Here is a 19,547-nt window from a genome sequence, read left to right as displayed (position 1 = left end):
CCTCTGAGTCTCTCTCTCCCCCACGAAACAGGGAACATTAATTACATATTTCATTTTGTCTTCACATCATATATACTTTTACCCATTTAAACAAAAATTCAATCCAATTGCATTATTAAATTAACTTCTAAGTTATACATTTTCTTCCCTATAATATTCACTCCCAATACTTTCATTATAAGTCACCGTCTCTGAACACTACCATCTAGATTCTCGCTGACTTACTTCAAATATGTGTATTAATTGATTGAGTTTATCCCCAACTTATTTAATAATAAATATATGTGATTATTTTTTATACCATAATTCAGATAAAAAAAAATGCACATGACTTTCATGTAATAACAATTGCGAATTTATAATTCATGGTAGATATGAAAGACAAAACAAAAAGAATCTAAATTCTGGACATGGTATGGTATTTGTCACAATATCTCTAATACCTAAAATGGATAAGAGGCCTTTAGTTGTAGTAAGAGCTTTTAAGGATTAGAATAAACTTACCATTTATAGAAAATTCTAACACAGGTGCCCATATCAAAATTTTCGAGTCATATTAGGTTAATTCTTAAGCTAAATGGGTTAAGACATGCATTTTAGGTCCATCAAATGGGGAGGTAAGGCCGAGGTTATTAGTTTGGGCTTTTGACTCAAATTATCCTTTTTTTTTTTTTTCAATCCCAACGGGTTGGAGCATGCCCTATTCATCAAATGGGGAGGATCGATCTCAACCTTAACCTTGGTCGAGGGCTAGTAGATCAGTTTGGGTCTTGGCCTTAATTACTCTATTCTCATATTTAATTGAGTCCTAGGGTATAGTTTTCTCGTTGAAGTTTCGTCCATTTCTTGATCGAATAGTTTGCAAACTCCTTAAAGTTGATTATGTCTTCTTGTCCGAATCTACCCATAACAATGTTAAATAATATTATTTCATTTGCAATCTTATTCAATAAATTTTCTTAGAGGCCATGAAAAATCTATGATCATTGGATATTACACTTGTGACCATTAGATCATTCACATTGTACTATAAGACCAATTCCAATATGTGCCTATTAAATCTTTCACATTGTCTTAAGGTTAATTAGGACTATTGAATTTGTTTGATTGCCAAATTTATTTTAAATAGGAGATACTTGTTGTTGGCAAACCATCTCAAATCACAAGTGAAATAAAATATTACAGATATAAGAGCATTTGCTCTCCTTCTATAAGAAAGGAAGTTTGTAACTCTTATTTTATATGGTAAAATCCATCCACATTCTTGTCCATGGTTTTTATCTTAATTTGTTTAGGAGCTTTTAACGTAAAACCACAAAGTATTATTCTGTCATCCGTTGTGTTCATTTTCATTATATTATTCAAGTTTATCGTAGTTGTAACCTTACTCTGTTGAATGACGAAACTTAAAAAAGAATAAATTAGAAGTGGTTGGAGAAGGAAATGATGATATAGAAGAGAAAGACAAAGGGGGAAAGTACAATAGAGGGACTAAAATTAAAATGGGGGTCATTATATTAGTGAAAGAGATGTGATTGTGGTTGGGGCATTATATTCGACACCCCTTATGCGAGCATTAATAACACCCATTTCTTCTTGTTTCTCTTCCCATTTTGCTTACAGACTGTTCTGATTTGGCAATGGGTCCATATATAATTCCAATTTTAACTCTCATATATATATATATATATTCTCCAAGCATGCATATAAATGTATATATAAATAATTATCACATTAATCATTTTAATTTGAATCACTCCATTATAGTTTGTCTTTTTTTGCATTAATCCTTTGCACAAATCTTTTGGAAATACTGTATTTAATAGTATTTTTTGTGTATATAATATGGATTGGATCGTTACACTATTTCTTTACTATTTGTCATAACATTGCATCGTGGTTCTAGTCCAAAGAAATGGAAACTCAGGCACTAGTAATCATGATTCATGTTTCGTACCCACAAGAAAAAAAAAAAAGGAGTTCATTGTTGGATTTGACCTTTTCTTTTTAATTTGATACACTTATTATATCCTTATTTTTAGTCATATGTACTGTTTAATGTACGAAACTTTAAATTATTTCATTTGGAGAGGTCATTGATTTAAGATATGTAGATTGAAATTAAACATTTGGGAGAATGAAGATGGTAATAATAATAATAATAATAATAAAGAAATTAATTGTGCCTCGGATGATAAGATCACCCATTTAATTTGTATATACTATTTTTACATTATTATCACTTTTTTTTAATATATATAATTATATAAAATTTTAGTTTTCCTGTACAAGTTTGCTGACTTATTTCAGGAAAAATGAAAATTTGATGTTTAGTGTCATAAGTATTGATAGCAGGTACTAATTTTGTATTTTCCTGTTTTTAGTTTATGGTTTTTTTTTTTCTTTTCATTTTTTAGAAACAAAATTCAAATTCTCTGTCTCCCACTCCCTTCCAATCCCTTGGAATTCCAAACTTCAAAGTCTCAAACATGTTTGCTAATGTTAACTTTTTTTTTTTTTGAAGATCATGATACATCAAGCAAATAACAACCCCAATCCACTACTCACGATACCCTTTATAAAAGAATAGAAAGAACACTAGAGGTTTTTTTTTTTTTTTTTTTTTTTCCCTCTTTCGGATGACTTCTCTAGAAAGACTTTTATGTTTGATAATCTACCTCCATAAATGTATGAAATCTATCCTTTTGCTTACTCTATTGTGATTTCATTTTTTTTTTTCAAAAAAATCCTAACAAACTATGAGAAAAATAGGGAAAATACAACAAATATTTTATAACATATAGAACTAGAGATGACTATGTAGCCCTACATGATGATAATCTCCATTGTGATATGTATTTTTCTCACCCAAAAGTACAACAGACTCTGAGAAAAATGAAAAAAAAATAACAAAAAAATAAAAATCAAGATAAAGATGGTCATCATATTATCGCTACGTTAAACATGACCATCTCTAACACAATAAGTTATAAAATGTGATAGTGTCTTCTGACGTAAGCAGAAGGTTAGATTTTATACATTTGTGGAGGAAGGGTCATTAATCATAAAAGGCTTGTGAATAGGTCATTCGTACAAAAGAATCCGAGACCGAGAATTCTATCTAAAAACACTACTTTTGATTAAGTTGTTTAAAAAACTCAACGACCCAAAAAAATCGATCAACCTAACCGCGTTCGTTAGGTTACGAACTTTTTTGGATTGGATTCAAATAAATGAAAATTTTATAGATTGGGTTGGTTCATAAGTCACTAAAATAACTCAAACCAACCTGATCTTTTTATTAACTTTAAAATGTAATTTTTTTGGCGTATGTATAATTAGATATACTATATTTATTTTAGTTTTCTTTAATTTCATCAATTTTTTGGATAATTTATTTTTCAACAACTCTTAAAAATAGTTTTTTTTTGCACTTTAAAAAAAGATTATACATTATATAAATTGAAATTAAGTTGTTAATCTTAATTCATATGTGAAAATAGTTAAATCGAATTTTTACGTATTACCATTTTACTTCCTTTTATTAAAAAATAAATAAATAAATGACCCAAGTAATCCAAACAAACTCGATCCAAATGTTTCATAATTGAGTTGGGTTGGATTCAATTTTGAATGAGGGTTATTTGGATAGAAAAATATTATAACTCAAATAATTAGATTGGGTCTAAAAAGTCCTTCAACCCAACCCAATCCAATCACGAACACCTCTATCCAATTCAAAGAGAGAATAAGCTGGGGAGGGAAATTTTCAACAGAAAAGTTAAAGCTTGCATAACATTGACTTTGTTCTACTATACTTCAAACTACTCAATAAATTTTAAATGTTTAAGGACCCAAATGAATGTCTCAAAATTACAATCATCAAAATAAAAGAAAAACTTGCCAAGAGAGCAGGCAAAGTGGCTACAAATTCATTGCGTGTCAAAAAGAACAATAAATATTTCATAATTAATTCTAGTTTTAGGATACTAATAATAACATAGTCTAAATAGGCCTATTCTTTCAGCCAGATGAGTGAGATTTAAAATGTACAGTTCTTGTTTACAAATTACTTACCCAACTAAAATATTTCCAACGTAAAAGCAAAAAGAGCAAAAAGAACCGATGAGATTTTGTGAATTAGTCAATTTATAAGGGAGAAAAAAACTAAAAAAAGAAACAGCATATAGTTTCAAAAGCATAATCAATGGATGTTGCCTATATATCAAATCTCATGTTAACTTAGAAGAATCACTTTCAAATAACGAAAATTGACTTTGAGGAGAGAATTGACTTCAAAATGGGCCGTGGTAGAACCGGAGAGGTAGGAAGATAAGGCTTTGACTTGACTGACCAACACTATGAATCCAAATATAGTTTCAAGTCAACTTTGCTTCTTCAGCCATTGCAATTGATTTGCTGTGGCCGGCCACCAACCAAGCTAACCAAATGAAAACTTCTCTGCTTTTCCTTGGAAGAAGAAAAATTGCTACTTTTACTTTGATGCAGAATCCAAATCAACCATTTTCCAAAGATTTTACATACTTTTCTTTCTCATCAAAATTGGGGATGGAGGGGGAGGGGGGTGTTGGGATTTCTCAACTAAAACTAAAAGAGATAACATTAAACTTTACTCTTTTTATTCCTCAGAAATGGTGGCGGCAGATTCCTTCAAGCACGACCGCATGATCTCCACGAGCTTACATGAAGCATCAAGGCAAAGCTGCATACCCTTTGGTGGTAAAAACAAATAGAAAGAAACCATCATCAGATGATGTTTTAGTATTAAAAACTTTCTTCAGCATGAATAAGACTGTAAGACTGTATTTACTTCTCATGACTCTAAAAGAGGAGTTGACCGACGAAGTTAAGAGTTGATGATATACCTCATTAATTTTAGCAGTTGACCATTCGCCTGTAATTGTGAGCTGAGTGACTTCGTAACGAGATGGCATACAGGTTATCATAAGACTTCCATCTTGGTAGTTTTCTTCTTCCAACGTAGGATCAATAAGAAGATTCTTACCAAAGCAGCTCTAGTTAACAGGTGAGAGTAATCGTATCAGAACTTAAAATAGTAATTCGTAAGGTAGACACCAATCACTTGCATGAACATGATATGACAAAGAACCATCAGTGCTTTATGTTGGAAATAAGAAGGCAATAGAAACAGGAAAAAAAAATAATAAAGTTCTGTCTTCAAGACAGCCAAGGTCATTTTATTGTACAAAAATATCCACCTCAATTGTACAGAGGAGAAAATAAGCCACGGAACACAGAGAACTACAATCTCCTACTTTCAGGATTCAATTATCAGCAACCCAAATAACGTATGCGAATTTCATAACCATTCACGATCAAAGAGCTTGTTGAAAGGAAAGAGAATGCATAACATACTTAGCAAAATCAAATACATGTTGAAGAAGGATTTAATGCTAGAAATACAAAATTAATTGCAGTAGGAACAGGAGAGTTAAGAATGTGCACATGCATACCACAGAAACTGAGGCAACAAGATCATAAAGCATAATTCCAGCATCGGCAAGAGCAAGGCTGGCACATGATATTACAACAGGAAGATCACCTGCAACAACAAAATATCAATCTAGGTGAAAAGGTAACCTTAGTTGCATGCTTAAGTTTACATAAAAAGTATAAAATCTGAGTGTGTTGCAGAGAGCTAAGGAGAAAAGTCAATTCTGGCTCCAAAGTGATGCCAACAAGGACAGAATTCACATCATGAATACCTTGATATGGAAGTCATTGCTAACAAATAGTTACAAGGCCCAATGAGAATAGCTAACATTCTCCACTTAAATTAATGGACCATTGTTTTAAAAAGAGACAATAACCAGCAACCGAAGTTTCCATACTGTAATTTGATTATTCCAAAGGGTCTTAGTTTGTTCCACTTCAAAATTACAAGTCAACATACTCCCAAATGCAAATAACTAATAAGCTTAGAATACTGGTTCATGTTCATTAACCTTGATAGCACATCTTCTTGAAAAGGCCTGCTTATAGTTCATAACCATACATCGTTTCACCATTCAGACCATCCATCTAGAAAAATCTTATACTTACTGCCTCCAGATTCCAGCACCAAGGCAAATACATCCACGGTTGTCTTGGGAAATGTCTCCAACATTATTGCCCCTTCCAAAGCTTTATGTAACATTGAGGAGAACTCCTTGTTTTCTGATCCCTAACAATATGAAATTGAGACAAAATGAGATAATCAGATGACAGCAGTATAAACTATATTGAACAAGAGGGATATCTTTCACACCTGTCCACGAACTGGAGTGGAAAATGTTGTATAACTCACACTACAATTGAGCCGGCCAATATCACTGTACATCATTGCTTTCTTACTTTCTCTAGGGCCAAATCTGATGCAAAGAATACAGCATTTGAATAAAGAAGGGAAACTGGAAAGCTCTTAGTTCATGCACACAAAGACTACAAAAAAAAGTAGCAAATGATTTAAATGATAAAAGGAAAGGAACAGCAAGTTTATCAAAAGGAAAACTAGGATTTAGGCATTGATATTCGAACTCTCATCAACAAAGAGAAACCTAGAAATCACGAAGAGCACAATACTTGGAGTAAGCTCGAACTTACACAGAAACAATGACCTTGGTATTACCGAACTCTGCATAAGCAGATCCTGAAGCAGCATTTACAGCACCAGTCCTAAAAACTGCAAATGAATGACGACTTCAGTTTCTACAAAAATTATGTTTTCAGTATAGATTCAACAACAAAAATATAAAACCACCACATATGTTCAAAATCCCAAGTTAAGGACTCCATGATCAACTACCAACTGAACTGAGTCATGCCACCAAGGAAGAACCTTCCAGTAAGACTTCAATGTCAAGAATCAGGACGACAAATTCTTAACCATGCTATTCCTACTTCCCAGTCAATACCCGATTTATTAAGATCATGGCATCAACCAATTTTGCCATTAAAAGAAACAAAGAGCTTTCTTTTCTTCTTTTTAAGATCATGGCGGTGAAAAAGGAAGAGTCATATGACCATTCCCTAGGAAATCCTTGTCAATAAACTAAGATACTTAAGTTTATTAGATAACTTGGAGTTCCATCTCAAAACCAATTGGTAAGGAGAGGAGTGACCCATCTATCCTATTATGATAGAGAGGTCCCTTGATCGTTCCAACGGGGCATTTTCAACAAAATCCATTGTCATGTTATCAGGAATAGCTACCATAAGTATACAAATAAAGAGCAAATTTGATTGCTCGTGTGGTCTCGCATTGAGACAGCAGAAATAAAGCCCGGTTGCTCAGTACTTATGATAAATTGATTGAGAACGATAAGCTCAAATTAGCAGCAATTAGAAAGAATACTTAAACAGACATTAAATGAAACAATAACCTAATGCTATATTATGTGGACTAGAGCACCGAGACAGAGCAAATAAGAAAAACAGAAACGGGCAAGATAGACACACAAGCAGGCCGGCATTGGTGGAAGCCTCGGCCATCGGAGCGAACCCAGTCGACGTCGCCGGTTCTGAAGATGGGTGGCCTAGTTTTCTGGATAGTAGGAGACGGAGAATACGTTGTGGTAGTTGGTGTCGCTTTTTTAGCCATTCAGAACGCCAATAAATTACTCCGTCGATAAGTTGGACAAACTTCCTGAGGTTTGGCACACAATGAAGGAATTCAGGAGCTAATCTCTATGGAAAAACACACAAAAAGTTGCATTGCGACAAAAGAAAACTGGCAATCAAAATCAGAATTTAGGGTTAAAAAACCCAAAAAGATCGTACCTGCGGCTATCGAAATAATGAACACAAAAACCCAGAATCGATCGGTTTAAAGAATGGTGTATTCAAAGAGATTGAAAAAGAGTCTGTGTTTGGGGGAGGCCGAAGAGCCAAAGATTGAGAAACTGACGCTCGGACGCGGGGAGTGCTATTTTAGTCTTTTTCTTTTCTCTTTTCTTTAATATAGTTTTCCCTATAATTTAAATTTAAACCTCTCAGTCTTATTATTTTATTGAAAATAAATAGGCAAATGACTTACGGAAAATTAGGCTCAAAGTGAACTTAACTCGATGATTTGGCTTTAAAAAAAAATTAGGTTAAAAATAATTTAGGCAAATTTAGTCCTTATATAATTTATAACAATTCAATCTCTATAATTTTAAATTTCAAACAGTTTAGACTTTGTATTTAAAATTTATAGTATTTTAATCCTTACTTCATAACAAATAAGTGTCAATTTTTATTATGTAACAATTTTGTGTTTAAAATAATTAACAAGCACATTTTATCATGTTTACATAAAAATTTCATAAATCTTAAAAATAGTTTTCCCAATCGAAATTAAATATTATGAGTTTTAACCTTTAAGACCGTTTGGGACAAGAAATATTTCAAAACTTTCATTTATTATAGTATTTACTCTTTTACATTCATCATTTTAAAAATTTTTTTGTTACGATATTTACTTTTTCATTTTCAAACTAAAATAGTTTACATCTCAAACACATTATTATAATCCAAATTAAAATGATCCACACTCCAAACACGAACTATTATAATCCAACTATAATAACTTAGAACTATAATAATCAACTCCTCACCTCAAACGTCCCACTTAATTGTTGTCCGAATTGTTCATTCCAACCGAGAAGCAAAAATGAATTTTTAACCGATCAAATAAGAGCTGTCAAAATTTTACATGACGGGAACCTTGGAGGAGGGTTGATGGGGAAAGGCAGCAAAAATTACAAAACTTGATAAGTAAAAACCAGTTTTATCTCACAGCTGTTGTAATAAACTTGGTGACCTATGAAAGCTAATAGATTAATTGATTTCAAATATTCAAGAGAGAACAGAAAGCAGACTCTGTGACATTTCTTTATAGTTTTTGCCTAACAATATCTGTACATGATCAAAATTATATATGATACAGCAGTAAAACACAATGCTCTAATAAAGCACCCAGTTTTTCCCCTTCCTACTGTTTTTATATGCAGGTTGATGGGGAAAGCCAAGGAACAAATTTGGGACCTCTTCATTTTGTGGTGTCTAAAACTGTGATTGTGTTGTGAGCTTCTGATCCTCTTGCTATGTTCAGGTAGTGTTAGCCTTCTACGACGAAGATTTGACATTCACAATGCAAAATGACTCGAACCGAGGCTCAGTCAAGTCTACTGTTTCATCATCTGGGGCTCGGACTTGGACATTGCAGCCCTTTAAAGTCAAGGGTACGAGTCTTTGCATGTGCTCAAAAGAAACAATATCTTGGTTGTCATAGTTGCCAGCACAAAGTGAACAATCAATATCCAACGGTAGCGAATAGCGGTCAAGACATTTGCAGGATGAAGCTTGCCTCGGCATCACATCATTGATGCGAATCACCTCTGTATGGACTTGTTTCCCTATAGGATTCATGATATCATCTACAATGTCTGGTTCACTCGCCACACTACAGGCTGACAGCCTCTCCTTCATAAATCAAACAAAAAAGAAAAAAAATCAAACAGTCATCTGATGTGAGTAATGACCCATGTTGTATATCAGAGTGCTCGTCAATAATGGAGGCCTTGTGCAACAAAAAGTCATATAAGTGCTTTAACAATCTTAACGGGTAGGACATCTAAAGTCCAAAGCTAGCTGTTAAGTTTGTAACTGTAACAGTCAGACCCCTAATTATGGTAATAGTAGGATTATTAGTAGAATATTAGTATGATTATTAGAAGGGACATATTAGTAAATAGAGGGAGTGGATGGGGAGCCAGGAGTGAAGAATCTTGTGGGATTTCCTATAGGTAATTTGGGAGACACTAGTCCTTTCAAAAGGCTGGGTTATCTTGTTACTTTTCCTATAATATTACATTATACTTCCATCTACTTCCATATTTGAGTGTTCTTGAGTTTTCTGTGTTATTCTTAAGTGTTCTTGTTAGATGGTAACCTAATAGTAACTAAAGCAGTTGGTTTTTAACCTAAGGTTGGTTTGATACTACTCTCACCACCATGGAACTGAAGATCAGAGATGGAAAGCTTTTTGAGCAAAACAAGAAGGATTCAGCTGTAATGCACTACAAGGGTCCTATAGCAGTTAGCAATTAAAGAATGGCCAACTTAATATGTGGATGGTTCTTAAATTCCCTTGTGACAATGAGTTATAGCGGCACAAACAATCAGTACCATTCAACAAAAGAAACACTAATCGAAGCAAAGTTAGAGATAACTAACATGACATACCTGAAAAACGTTTGCAGAAATGTTATTCCTTCTTGATTTATCTGGAGTTATATTTGAAAGAACTTGAACAACTTCAGTCATGGTAGGTCTAGCATCAGGATCCAACAGCAAGCATTCCTTTGCTAAATAAGCCATTATTTGCATCTCTTCCTCTGGGAACATTCCATCTAAATTTGGGTCGGGCAACTCTGTTATGACTCGCCTACTATTTTGCAACCGGGGAGCAGCCTAGGAAAAGATAAAAGAGTATTCTGATCTACATTAGTAACCGATTCCAAGATGATCAATCCACCATAAAATTATTTCTTTTGAGAGTAATTAGGTGAACGATGGATGAACAAGATACTAAAGAAAGCTTATCTTATCTTATGAAAATGTATGTCTTATAGTACACTCAATAAAGCTATCCATGAAATAGAGATGAGAGCCATGTTTTTTTAAAGTTAGCAAAATGATGAAGTTTATTCTACCCATATTGCAAGGCTTTCTTCTCCTTTGTTTGCTGACTTATGGATGGGATGCTGACCCGTTATAAGCTCAAGAAGAACTACTCCAAAGCTAAAGACATCAGACTTCAAAGAGGCTCTTCCAACAATTGCATACTCCGGTGCAAAATACCCAAAAGTCCCCTGCATTCTAGCAGGAGAACTAGAACAGCTAGGAAGATCATCACCTCTTAACCTTGTAGCCATACCAAGGTCTGTTATCTGTGCATGCATATAAGTAAATTTTGATTACATATTTTCAGCTGCAAAATAGAAGTAATACTTACAAACATGAACCGAAGTATAGAAGAAAAGTAAACAACAGCATATCTTATCGTTAAAAGGTTGGCAGCTTATTTTATAGATTGTAGTCACAGCTTACTTTTGATCTCCAATCTTTATCCAAAAGAATATTTGTTGACTTGACATCTCTATGCAAGATTCTGGGAGCAGCTGCTTCATGAAGATATTCCAAGCCTCTTGCAGCTCCTAAAGCAATTGTAACACGAGTACCCCAATCCATTTTCTCCCCTAAAGCTTTATCCAAACAGTCTCTTAGATTACCCTTTGGCATGAATTCATATACCAAAAGCCTTTCAGTATGTTTCCCCCTTGATTCTGTGCAATAACCAAGTAGAGGCACCACGTGACAATGATGAAGTCTTGATAACAATTGTATCTGAACGGAAAAATGGAAGAATATAAGATAACAATATTTTTCTGCCAGAGATACAAGGAAAAAATGTGTCAAGTGATTATAAAAGGATCGGTGGAGCTGATACTTCTGTTAAGAACAAGTAGTCCACATCCGGTCCTCCTTGAATATTGAGCCGCTTTACCGCCACTGTTCTACCATCCTTCAACTCACCACGATAAACAAAGCTACTTCCCCCACGTCCCACAAGATGGGAGCTTGAAAACTTATTTGTTGCATTTTCCAACTCTGAGTACGCGAATTGGATGATGATCCCACACATACTCCAAGATTTAGTCCTCAACAAGCATTGGTTCATGAAAAAGCATCCTACAAAATGATAAGGCTATCAGCTAAGTGAAGTATATATGAACAATTAAATGGAGAAAGTTGTAATATGAGATGCTAACAAAATGAGAAATATAAGAAATCCATAGAAGTAAGTTAAAAAAAACTGAAAAAGTATAAACCCTGGTAAACTAGCACACCTTTGATGTTATTCACAGGGGAATCCATCAAAACCCTACTATCTGGTGTTGAAGAACTCTTGTGACTAATTAGGTTGGTGAAGCTGTTGTAGCTTATTTGCTTATCTAATGAAAATATTGGAGGTCGAACACGGCACTTGCCCCTTTGACAAAGATAGCAAACCACTAAGATGAAGAAGGCTAATGTTATGATTATTACACAGAGTGAGAGAATAATCACGACCACATTGCTTGAGATATGCCTTTTAGAAGATGGTGACTCCGGAAGTAGTCCTGTAAAGAAGCAATGAAAATCTTATCCAAGGAAGATTGTAGTTTTCTTTAGCAGTACAAGACCTTTTTCTGAGTCCGACACAATAATATATGAATTTTATAGTCATTTGCATTATCTACAAGCCACGCAAATGTAAGAGCTAATATAACATTCAGACAAACATAGAAATAGTGCAATAGACTAGGATAAAGCATAACTAATCCACATTCAAATACACAGCTTCTGAGAAGCTTAAACAGCTGCAAATTTTCCTAGTTAAACAATAAACAATCAACAACCACAAACTTGCAATGGATGCACAAGCAATTACCAAAAGCAGTATAAAACAAAATGAACAAGCTAAGTTAAATTATTGAAGGCATGTTACCAAATAGAATTCAATAATTTTAAAAAAATAATAAAAATGATAATGATAATAATAATAAATCCTGACAACAATCTAAACAGAGTTCAATAATTGTTGAAAATTATTAAATGATCTTTGCTATTTATATCAATTAAGAAAAATGGTTTATACCCATATATATAAACTCAAGTTTAATTGCCATTTATGCAATTGGTTTTACTTCTTATTGGTGATTAATGACCCAAAAAGAGAAACTACAGAGATACACAGGCACTAAAACAATCAATAATGAAGTGAAAGATTGATGTATACCATAAGAGCAGTTGCATGATGTAAAACAGTTGGAATCACGGTGATCGGCTACAACTTTTGGGAAGCCATCAGTTGAACAAATGCATGTCCACAGTTTTATTCCCCCAACATCTAAATTAAGGTGATAATGTAATCAATATATCACGCAACTCAATAGCTGAATCAATGCACAGCCAGAAATCAAAGCAAGAATTAATAGAAAGTTCATATATGACTGGCTGCGACCTCCCAGTTTCTTGTGTAGAGCTTTTGAAAGAATATCTTTATTATTTTAAATGTGATTGTATCACTTTAAAAAGAGTATATGATTTTCACCAACGTTTTTGGAGGATGTAATGCCAAAAACTAGGTTTCAGCATAAACAAGGAGAAGATTATGCTGATTGACATAGAATGAGGAGAACTCAGATGAGGCTCTACCTTCAAGAAGTCCAATAGAATGTCATAGCTTTTTCAACATTGTTGTAGCAACAAATGATAATATTTTGAGGACTCGGGATGACTAGTCTAGAACATTTAAGGACAATGGTTATACCTTGCGTACATGAACAAGATGTAGAACAATTTGCACCAAGTGTTAATCTCTGATTTTCTTGGTATGGAGAAAAACATCTACACGTCCAGTTGCCAGAGGTAGAAGTATCAGAAGTATCAGCTGACACCAAAACATAAATATAGAGTAAGCCTGATAATATCTGAGAGGAAATTTAACCCTAAAATTAATGAAACATTGACCAACACATAGAAGGCAACGTTTGAATAAATATATTTCTTTGGATATACTGACCACAAATGACTTGTTGCATCAAGATAAAACTCATTAAAAAAATGAAGGTGGCTGCCACTTGGTGCTTCATTTTATCTGAGTCAAAAGGAGAAAACGAATTGAAACCAAACAAAAAGTTAAACATGGCAAAATTTGTATTCTACTTCATGTAGAGTGTTTATAAAGAACATAATTCGGTCTAATTGGAAGGGGGAAAAATATGATAAACTTCTCAAGAAGAAAAGAAACAAACAGGTGCTTGCTTTCCGAACTGTGATTAAAAAGCATCAATTGCATAATATTTATTTCATGGCATATTGTAGCATATGCTAATGCATGAAAGTGTTTTTTCGAGCTAAATATTGATGGCACAGCATAGATAATAGAATCCAAGATGAGATGAGAATTATCTTGTTATAACTTTCAACAGTGCTCATTATTCCTAAACCTCACTAGCTACAAACTCAAAAATCTATTCTTCTCTAGTTTAGTACTAAACTAGAGCAGAATTCTGTTAGAATATAAGACTACTGAGTTGACACTGAACTAGTGATTTATCATAAAGAAGAAATCAAGACGATCTGCGGATCAGGTGCCTGGATTGCTTCATGAGAACTACAATCTAGTGAAGCTACCATGATCTAATTTCGCCTAAGTGGACTATGAGAAACAAAATATGGCATCAGGGAACAGTAGAGGTTACTGCCACAGAAAATTCTCCTTTGATCAGTTCTAAAATGATTAATTAAGAAATAGGGAGTATATCAGTTGTTCATATTTCCAGGTAGTCTTCAATTAATTTCATAGAAATTTCTGATTCGACACCCCGATGGAGAACAAATACATAAACAGTACAGGTAAATACAGTTTTGGAGAAATTGATTATTTAAGGAAAAGACTGAGCAGGTTGGAATTTGACTAGTTCATGAGTTGGTCAACAACTGTTAAAATTTTCAAGTCATTTAAACCAACACACTGCATATTTAATCATGATACTTATAAGAAAAGTAAGATTGTACTAAATTCTTTATTTTCCAAACATAATTTTACAATGATTTATGAAGACCCTTGGCAATTACTAACTGTTTAAACATTCATCCAGCCAGATAAACCAAACAGGAAAGTGAACCCTAAAATCTTATTGAAGTACCAAGTGTCTGATTGCAGAGTGACATGTGGAACCAGGAAATATAGTCATTTAAACTTCCAATTCAAGTCACATCAAACATTAAGACAACCTGCCAGCCATGTGAAACGCCATTCCGTAACTAATGGCCCCCTCCATCATCAATTCCCCCAACAGAACATTTAAAGTTCAATAAAATCAAGGGAAACATATAAGGCAACTACTTCTCTTTACCTCTTCACGATAATGTACATGCTTTATTGAGATTCTTCAGAACAACCCAAGTAGGGAAGTTGAACATTTAACCAGAAACAGAAAATCTTCACTGCTCTAATCAAATAACAAAGATAATTGAGCAACCACGGACATGGAAGTGCTTTTGTAATGCTACCGTTGATATTTTAACTCCAATTTAAACATCAATTCCAAGAAAAGTAAGAGAAAGGAGACATACCTAGATAATCAAAATAGTGGATTGAGCACACCGACTACAAATTACAAAAAATGGGTGAAAGTGGAAGAGAAAAATTGGCAAGAAAGAATGACAGAAAGGGAATTGTGGTGGACAAAGACCGCTAAAGGTTCGGATATATTCAGAATTGGAATCAGGCTGAAAACAGAACAGAACAGAGCCCATCGACCACCACTCTGAAAGTGACCCATTTGCGAATTCGAAAGGGACTGCTCAACATACAACAAATAACAAGTTACTAATCTCATACTGTCTTACCTTCCTGACATTGTTTATATTTTACTTTATCTAAAACACCATCTCTACCAACGGATAAAACCAATGTTCAAAAGGGGAAAAGAGAAAAAAACAACGGCTATAAGACTACCATACTTGGCTTCAAAGACATGCGAAAATTAGAGGAATATTCAAACCGAAATATAAAGTCGAGTTCCAACGTTTATCCCAGAAATAGAAGAAGAAAATAACAAGGGTAAAGAGAAAAATAAATAAATCATAGCCTCGATTTTCAACGGGACCCGATAATGAGTCCCACATCCCCACCAACCTTGTGTCGGCTATGTAGACCGCCAAATAGCGGACCCTCGTTAATGTGGACAAGAATCATGCATCGATCATCATTGATCGGAATAATCTGGAGCGTCCAAACAATGGACGTTCAGATATAGCCAAAATATGGCCCTGGAAGGAGAATCCAGCTTGGGCTTCCTCCAACCAAGTAACATACAAGTGAAGCTACGTCATGAACAGAAATCTAATTAGACCCATTTGAGATTGATAAACAGTGAAGATTCTGCTTACCCAGTAAAATAATACTCTGTCTCAGATTGCGTGGCTCGAGTATGCTGTTTGTCCTATTGAAACCATAATACCCACCAAGTAAAAGCTCTTTAATCGTGGGGCATAAACTGATTACAAGGTTCTGATTCTTCAATCAAGCTAAAAGGGATGCCGAAATTGGAGAAACGTTAGAGAAACAAAGCGAGAAGTGATGAAGAAGACAACACGATTTCTGATTGAAGCCCATTGCAAAGAGAAGATCGAAGGATTGGAATAAATACAATGGAAGAGAACCGAAGAAGGTTTAATTGATTCTGTTGTAAGAAGCTTGTGATATAGTCTGAGAGTGAGAGTGAGAGTGAGATTGAGGGAGAGATTCAAAGAGTTCAGAAAAAACTAAAGGAGGCGCCACCATGAGGGAGCCGAAGCCAAGGGGTCTGAAATATAATGTGGGGCCTTTTTCTTTTTCTTTTTCTTTTTCCTTTTTTTTTTCCTTTATCTTTAACGATTTATTATTATTATTATTATTACTTTGAGAGAAGATTTGTTATTAATAATAATTATTATTATTTTATGGTCAGTGGACCCCAGTTTTCGTCGGCTAGATGTCACGTGGCAGTACATGTCGGGCTTCTTCACATTTTTCGGGAATTGATTTGCTAGAAACTCGAAGCGGCTTCGATTGGATAAATCATATATTATTATAGGTTTTGTTTAGAACTCATTTTATTTTTTAAGAAAAGTTTTTAAATTTCATATTACTTCAATTTTAAGTTCGTTATATTTTGGTTCATGCTATATTTTAATCTTGTAGCTTTTAAATTTGTTTGATCTTGATCTTCAAGTATTAAAATATTTATTTTAGTCATTAAACTTTACATAAACAATCATTTTCATTATTATTATTATGTTACTTTTCTATGTTACTCGTAGACTTATTTGGTTTGAAATTGTGTTTGTATCAATATATTAATACACTATACACATACTCAAAACTATCTCGTTAATTTGATAAAATGAGCTAGATCAATTAAATTATGATGCGAAATAAACGAAATCGACAGGCAAAGAATAAATGATAACAAGAAATCAATGCATAGATATACGTGATTTATCAACACAATATCAGCTAGGTCCACATACGGAGGGAGGGAGTACTTTTATTATTAAAGAAAAAATATCATAAAATACTAATATAGAGACGTCAATGGGAATAAAGTGGTTTATTATGGCATCCCTCTAAACCATATACCCAAAAACAAAAATAACTTTTAATATGCATACAATTTAAGTTTTTAGGGCACATGCTTAGTCATTTGGAGCACCAGATAACATATTCAAGGTATTCCTACAAATTATATTTGATTTGTTGATTTGCTAGTTATATTTATATTTAGTTTATATAATTAGTATCAAAATTTTAAAATACTCATGTAAAATGACTCTTAGAAAAACATTAAACAGTTGAATAATACTTCGGTGGCAAACTGGGCTACACCCATTTTTCTACCACCTCATCATATGGCAAAGTGTGGTTGGCCTATTGAGTGAGATTACACAAATATGAGTAAAGCTCAAGAAACATCTAATTATTTTTCAAATTAATTCAAGCTTACTTTAACAAATAAATCGCTTAAAGTCAAATATTCAAGCCTGCTTTCTTGTTCAAAAGCATATATTTGTGATAGTTGAGTTACTCACTTTGATAACTTAAAATGAAAATAAAAATCAATCATAGGTTCCATTTCAATTTAAAATTTCGAATCTTATTCCTAATTTGTCCTTTAATTTTGAAATTTTAAAATATACTCAAGATTATTTTTGTCGACAATCATATGTGTTGGCTTTTTGGCTCTTAATCATCAAATAATTAATTTTAATTAATTAATATTTTGATGATAACAAACCTATTTTTATTTATTAATAATTTGAGTGTTTTGAAGTATCCATTGCATAGAGCTCAGAATGACGGTGTCACACCCTTCCCCAAATTACCTTCTTAATCCGAGAAGGGATGCGAAGACAGCAATTGCCAACCTTCTTATGACAACTACTGCCCAATATCCTCCTGAAAACCTGTATCCTTAATACCTGTTCCTAATTAGCAGTTTATAATTTTCTAGAATTTAACATACAATAGCTTTAAGCATATAGATTATTGCTAATCAGAAGTATCAACATCAGCATACATAACAGTTTCAGAGACCAAAGTTATATACAACATCTGTACAACATAAACTCTACCCCATTTGCCCTGACATGGACATGAAAACTAAATAATGGAACATGATGAGCCATTTAAACTTCCACTCTCTGTGGGTCTGAGTAGTGGCTGACTGGAAAAATTGCTAGGTCTCGGGACATTGACCACTACTTGGGGAGGAAAATATTTTAAAAGAGTGAGCCGGGAAACCCAGTGAGTGACCATCTTAAATAAAACATACTTTAAATTATAAAAAAAATAAACATACTTATCAAGAAAACATTTATAAAATCATGATTAGGGTTTTGGAAATAAAACTAAATTCATGAAAATGCATCACGTAAAAACCCTGAAATAACTCATCAGCATCTTTATAAAAACTCCACTACTCCACTACCTGAACATGTGGGAGAATCCTTTTGCTCAATCCTTAATAACCTTAGTTGAGAAAGAGCCCTTTTGCTCGATCTCGTCAACGTCGATAACATAGTCATACGTGTACACAGAGTTGAATTGGGCCCTGATCACCTTACCATACTTTTGGTGTCAAGGATCCCCAACATCATCGAAATTTGGGTACCTTATCAAGGGTTTGTACAAGGCACAAACATTTAAAAATATAAGAACATATACAAAATATGCATTTGAAATGATCAAACTTCATGATTTCATAACATCGCATAGTGTCTTGTAAAACATGGAGTATGCTTATAAAATTGCCTTAGTAAACTTCCACCATGCGATACAACATAGCATAGGCTTAATATAAAAAGCTTGCAATTTACTTAATTTTAAGTAATGTATTAGTTAATGTAATGCATCATTGAATTGAATACGCAATTTCCGGAATTCTCACATATTTTTTTTACAAACAAGAGAGGTGAAAATACGAAAAAATAAAATTGGAATGTTAGACTCATAAATAACCTCAACATTTAAAAACATGGATCATGCGATCAACATTCATTTCTAAGACATGCATTGGAGAAAATCATGGTCTAAAAACTTCATATGAAATGCCTATGCGTTGGAGTTTATTCATAAAAATTGCATAAAAAAACATTTCTCACTATCTTAAGCTACTTATCTAAGGAGTTGTACGCCTCTCCTATTTGTGTTTTCCCTAAAAAGAAAAGGTCCCTTGGTTAGTATACTTAGCTCCCTTTCGAGCTTAACGCATAGCTTAACTTTATCGCATACTAATAGTTATCACATTATAGCTAAGTTCGACGCATAAAAGCTATCTTTAACGCATTGACTATCCTTAACTATCTTACCTTATAACTTGGTTGATAATTGGGAATCCTTTCTCAAGATGCTCGAATAAATGCTGAAATACTTCTTAGTCTATGTG

The 19,547-nt window shown here is 33.5% G+C and overlaps 2 protein-coding genes across 11 annotated transcripts; both read right to left on the bottom strand.

The window, feature by feature from the left end:
- Positions 1–4,021: 4,021 nt before the first annotated feature.
- On the bottom strand, positions 4,022–7,961 carry LOC120087783 (exosome complex component RRP41-like). 5 transcript variants are annotated; one of them, XM_039044680.1, is made up of 9 exons: positions 7,801–7,961; positions 7,480–7,666; positions 6,625–6,703; positions 6,290–6,392; positions 6,085–6,205; positions 5,496–5,584; positions 4,887–5,036; positions 4,635–4,732; positions 4,022–4,470 (listed from the first exon to the last, which is right to left on the bottom strand). In XM_039044680.1, exons 2-8 carry the CDS (start codon positions 7,619–7,621, stop codon positions 4,640–4,642), a joined length of 777 nt encoding a protein of 258 aa, XP_038900608.1. In that variant the 5' UTR covers positions 7,622–7,666; positions 7,801–7,961; the 3' UTR covers positions 4,022–4,470; positions 4,635–4,639. The 5 variants fall into 5 exon arrangements, with proteins under 5 accessions (XP_038900608.1, XP_038900609.1, XP_038900607.1 ...); XM_039044681.1 differs by having other exon boundaries at positions 4,022–4,461; XM_039044679.1 differs by having other exon boundaries at positions 4,022–4,732.
- Positions 7,962–8,805: 844 nt separating this feature from the next.
- On the bottom strand, positions 8,806–16,375 carry LOC120088534 (receptor-like serine/threonine-protein kinase NCRK). 6 transcript variants are annotated; one of them, XM_039045915.1, is made up of 11 exons: positions 16,012–16,375; positions 15,193–15,419; positions 13,634–13,708; positions 13,382–13,501; positions 12,848–12,958; positions 11,916–12,188; positions 11,516–11,757; positions 11,116–11,412; positions 10,719–10,955; positions 10,249–10,476; positions 8,806–9,486 (listed from the first exon to the last, which is right to left on the bottom strand). In XM_039045915.1, the coding sequence occupies exons 3-11, from the start codon at positions 13,701–13,703 to the stop codon at positions 9,130–9,132; spliced, it is 1,935 nt and encodes a 644-aa protein (XP_038901843.1). In that variant the 5' UTR covers positions 13,704–13,708; positions 15,193–15,419; positions 16,012–16,375; the 3' UTR covers positions 8,806–9,129. The 6 variants fall into 6 exon arrangements, with proteins under 6 accessions (XP_038901843.1, XP_038901846.1, XP_038901845.1 ...); XM_039045918.1 differs by lacking the exon at positions 16,012–16,375 and adding an exon at positions 14,973–15,068 and having other exon boundaries at positions 15,193–15,670; XM_039045917.1 differs by lacking the exon at positions 16,012–16,375 and adding an exon at positions 14,973–15,063 and having other exon boundaries at positions 15,193–15,670.
- Between the last annotated feature and the right edge of the window lie 3,172 nt (positions 16,376–19,547).

This window comes from Benincasa hispida, chromosome 10 (genome assembly GCF_009727055.1).
Source record: "Benincasa hispida cultivar B227 chromosome 10, ASM972705v1, whole genome shotgun sequence".
In the NCBI taxonomy this organism is placed as follows: domain Eukaryota; kingdom Viridiplantae; phylum Streptophyta; class Magnoliopsida; order Cucurbitales; family Cucurbitaceae; genus Benincasa; species Benincasa hispida.
The sequence above is the reverse complement of the archived record's forward strand: the minus strand, read 5'-3'. Positions and strand labels throughout refer to the sequence as shown.

What these genes read in the sequence shown, in the direction of transcription:
- LOC120088534 (XM_039045920.1), bottom strand. Translation starts at nt 15,458, where the DNA reads ATGAGATTAGTAACTTGTTATTTGTTGTATGTTGAGCAGTCCCTTTCG. An exon ending in GATGCAACAAGTCATTTGTG is followed by an intron (nt 13,502 to 13,633) that starts GTCAGTATATCC and finishes TTTTGGTGTCAG; the next exon opens with CTGATACTTCTGATACTTCT. An exon ending in ACTACTTGTTCTTAACAGAA is followed by an intron (nt 11,413 to 11,515) that starts GTATCAGCTCCA and finishes TTTTCCGTTCAG; the next exon opens with ATACAATTGTTATCAAGACT.
- LOC120087783 (XM_039044679.1), bottom strand. Translation starts at nt 7,621, where the DNA reads ATGGCTAAAAAAGCGACACCAACTACCACAACGTATTCTCCGTCTCCT. An exon ending in ACCAAGGTCATTGTTTCTGT is followed by an intron (nt 6,393 to 6,624) that starts GTAAGTTCGAGC and finishes TCTTTGCATCAG; the next exon opens with ATTTGGCCCTAGAGAAAGTA. An exon ending in CAACTGCTAAAATTAATGAG is followed by an intron (nt 4,733 to 4,886) that starts GTATATCATCAA and finishes TTACCACCAAAG; the next exon opens with GGTATGCAGCTTTGCCTTGA.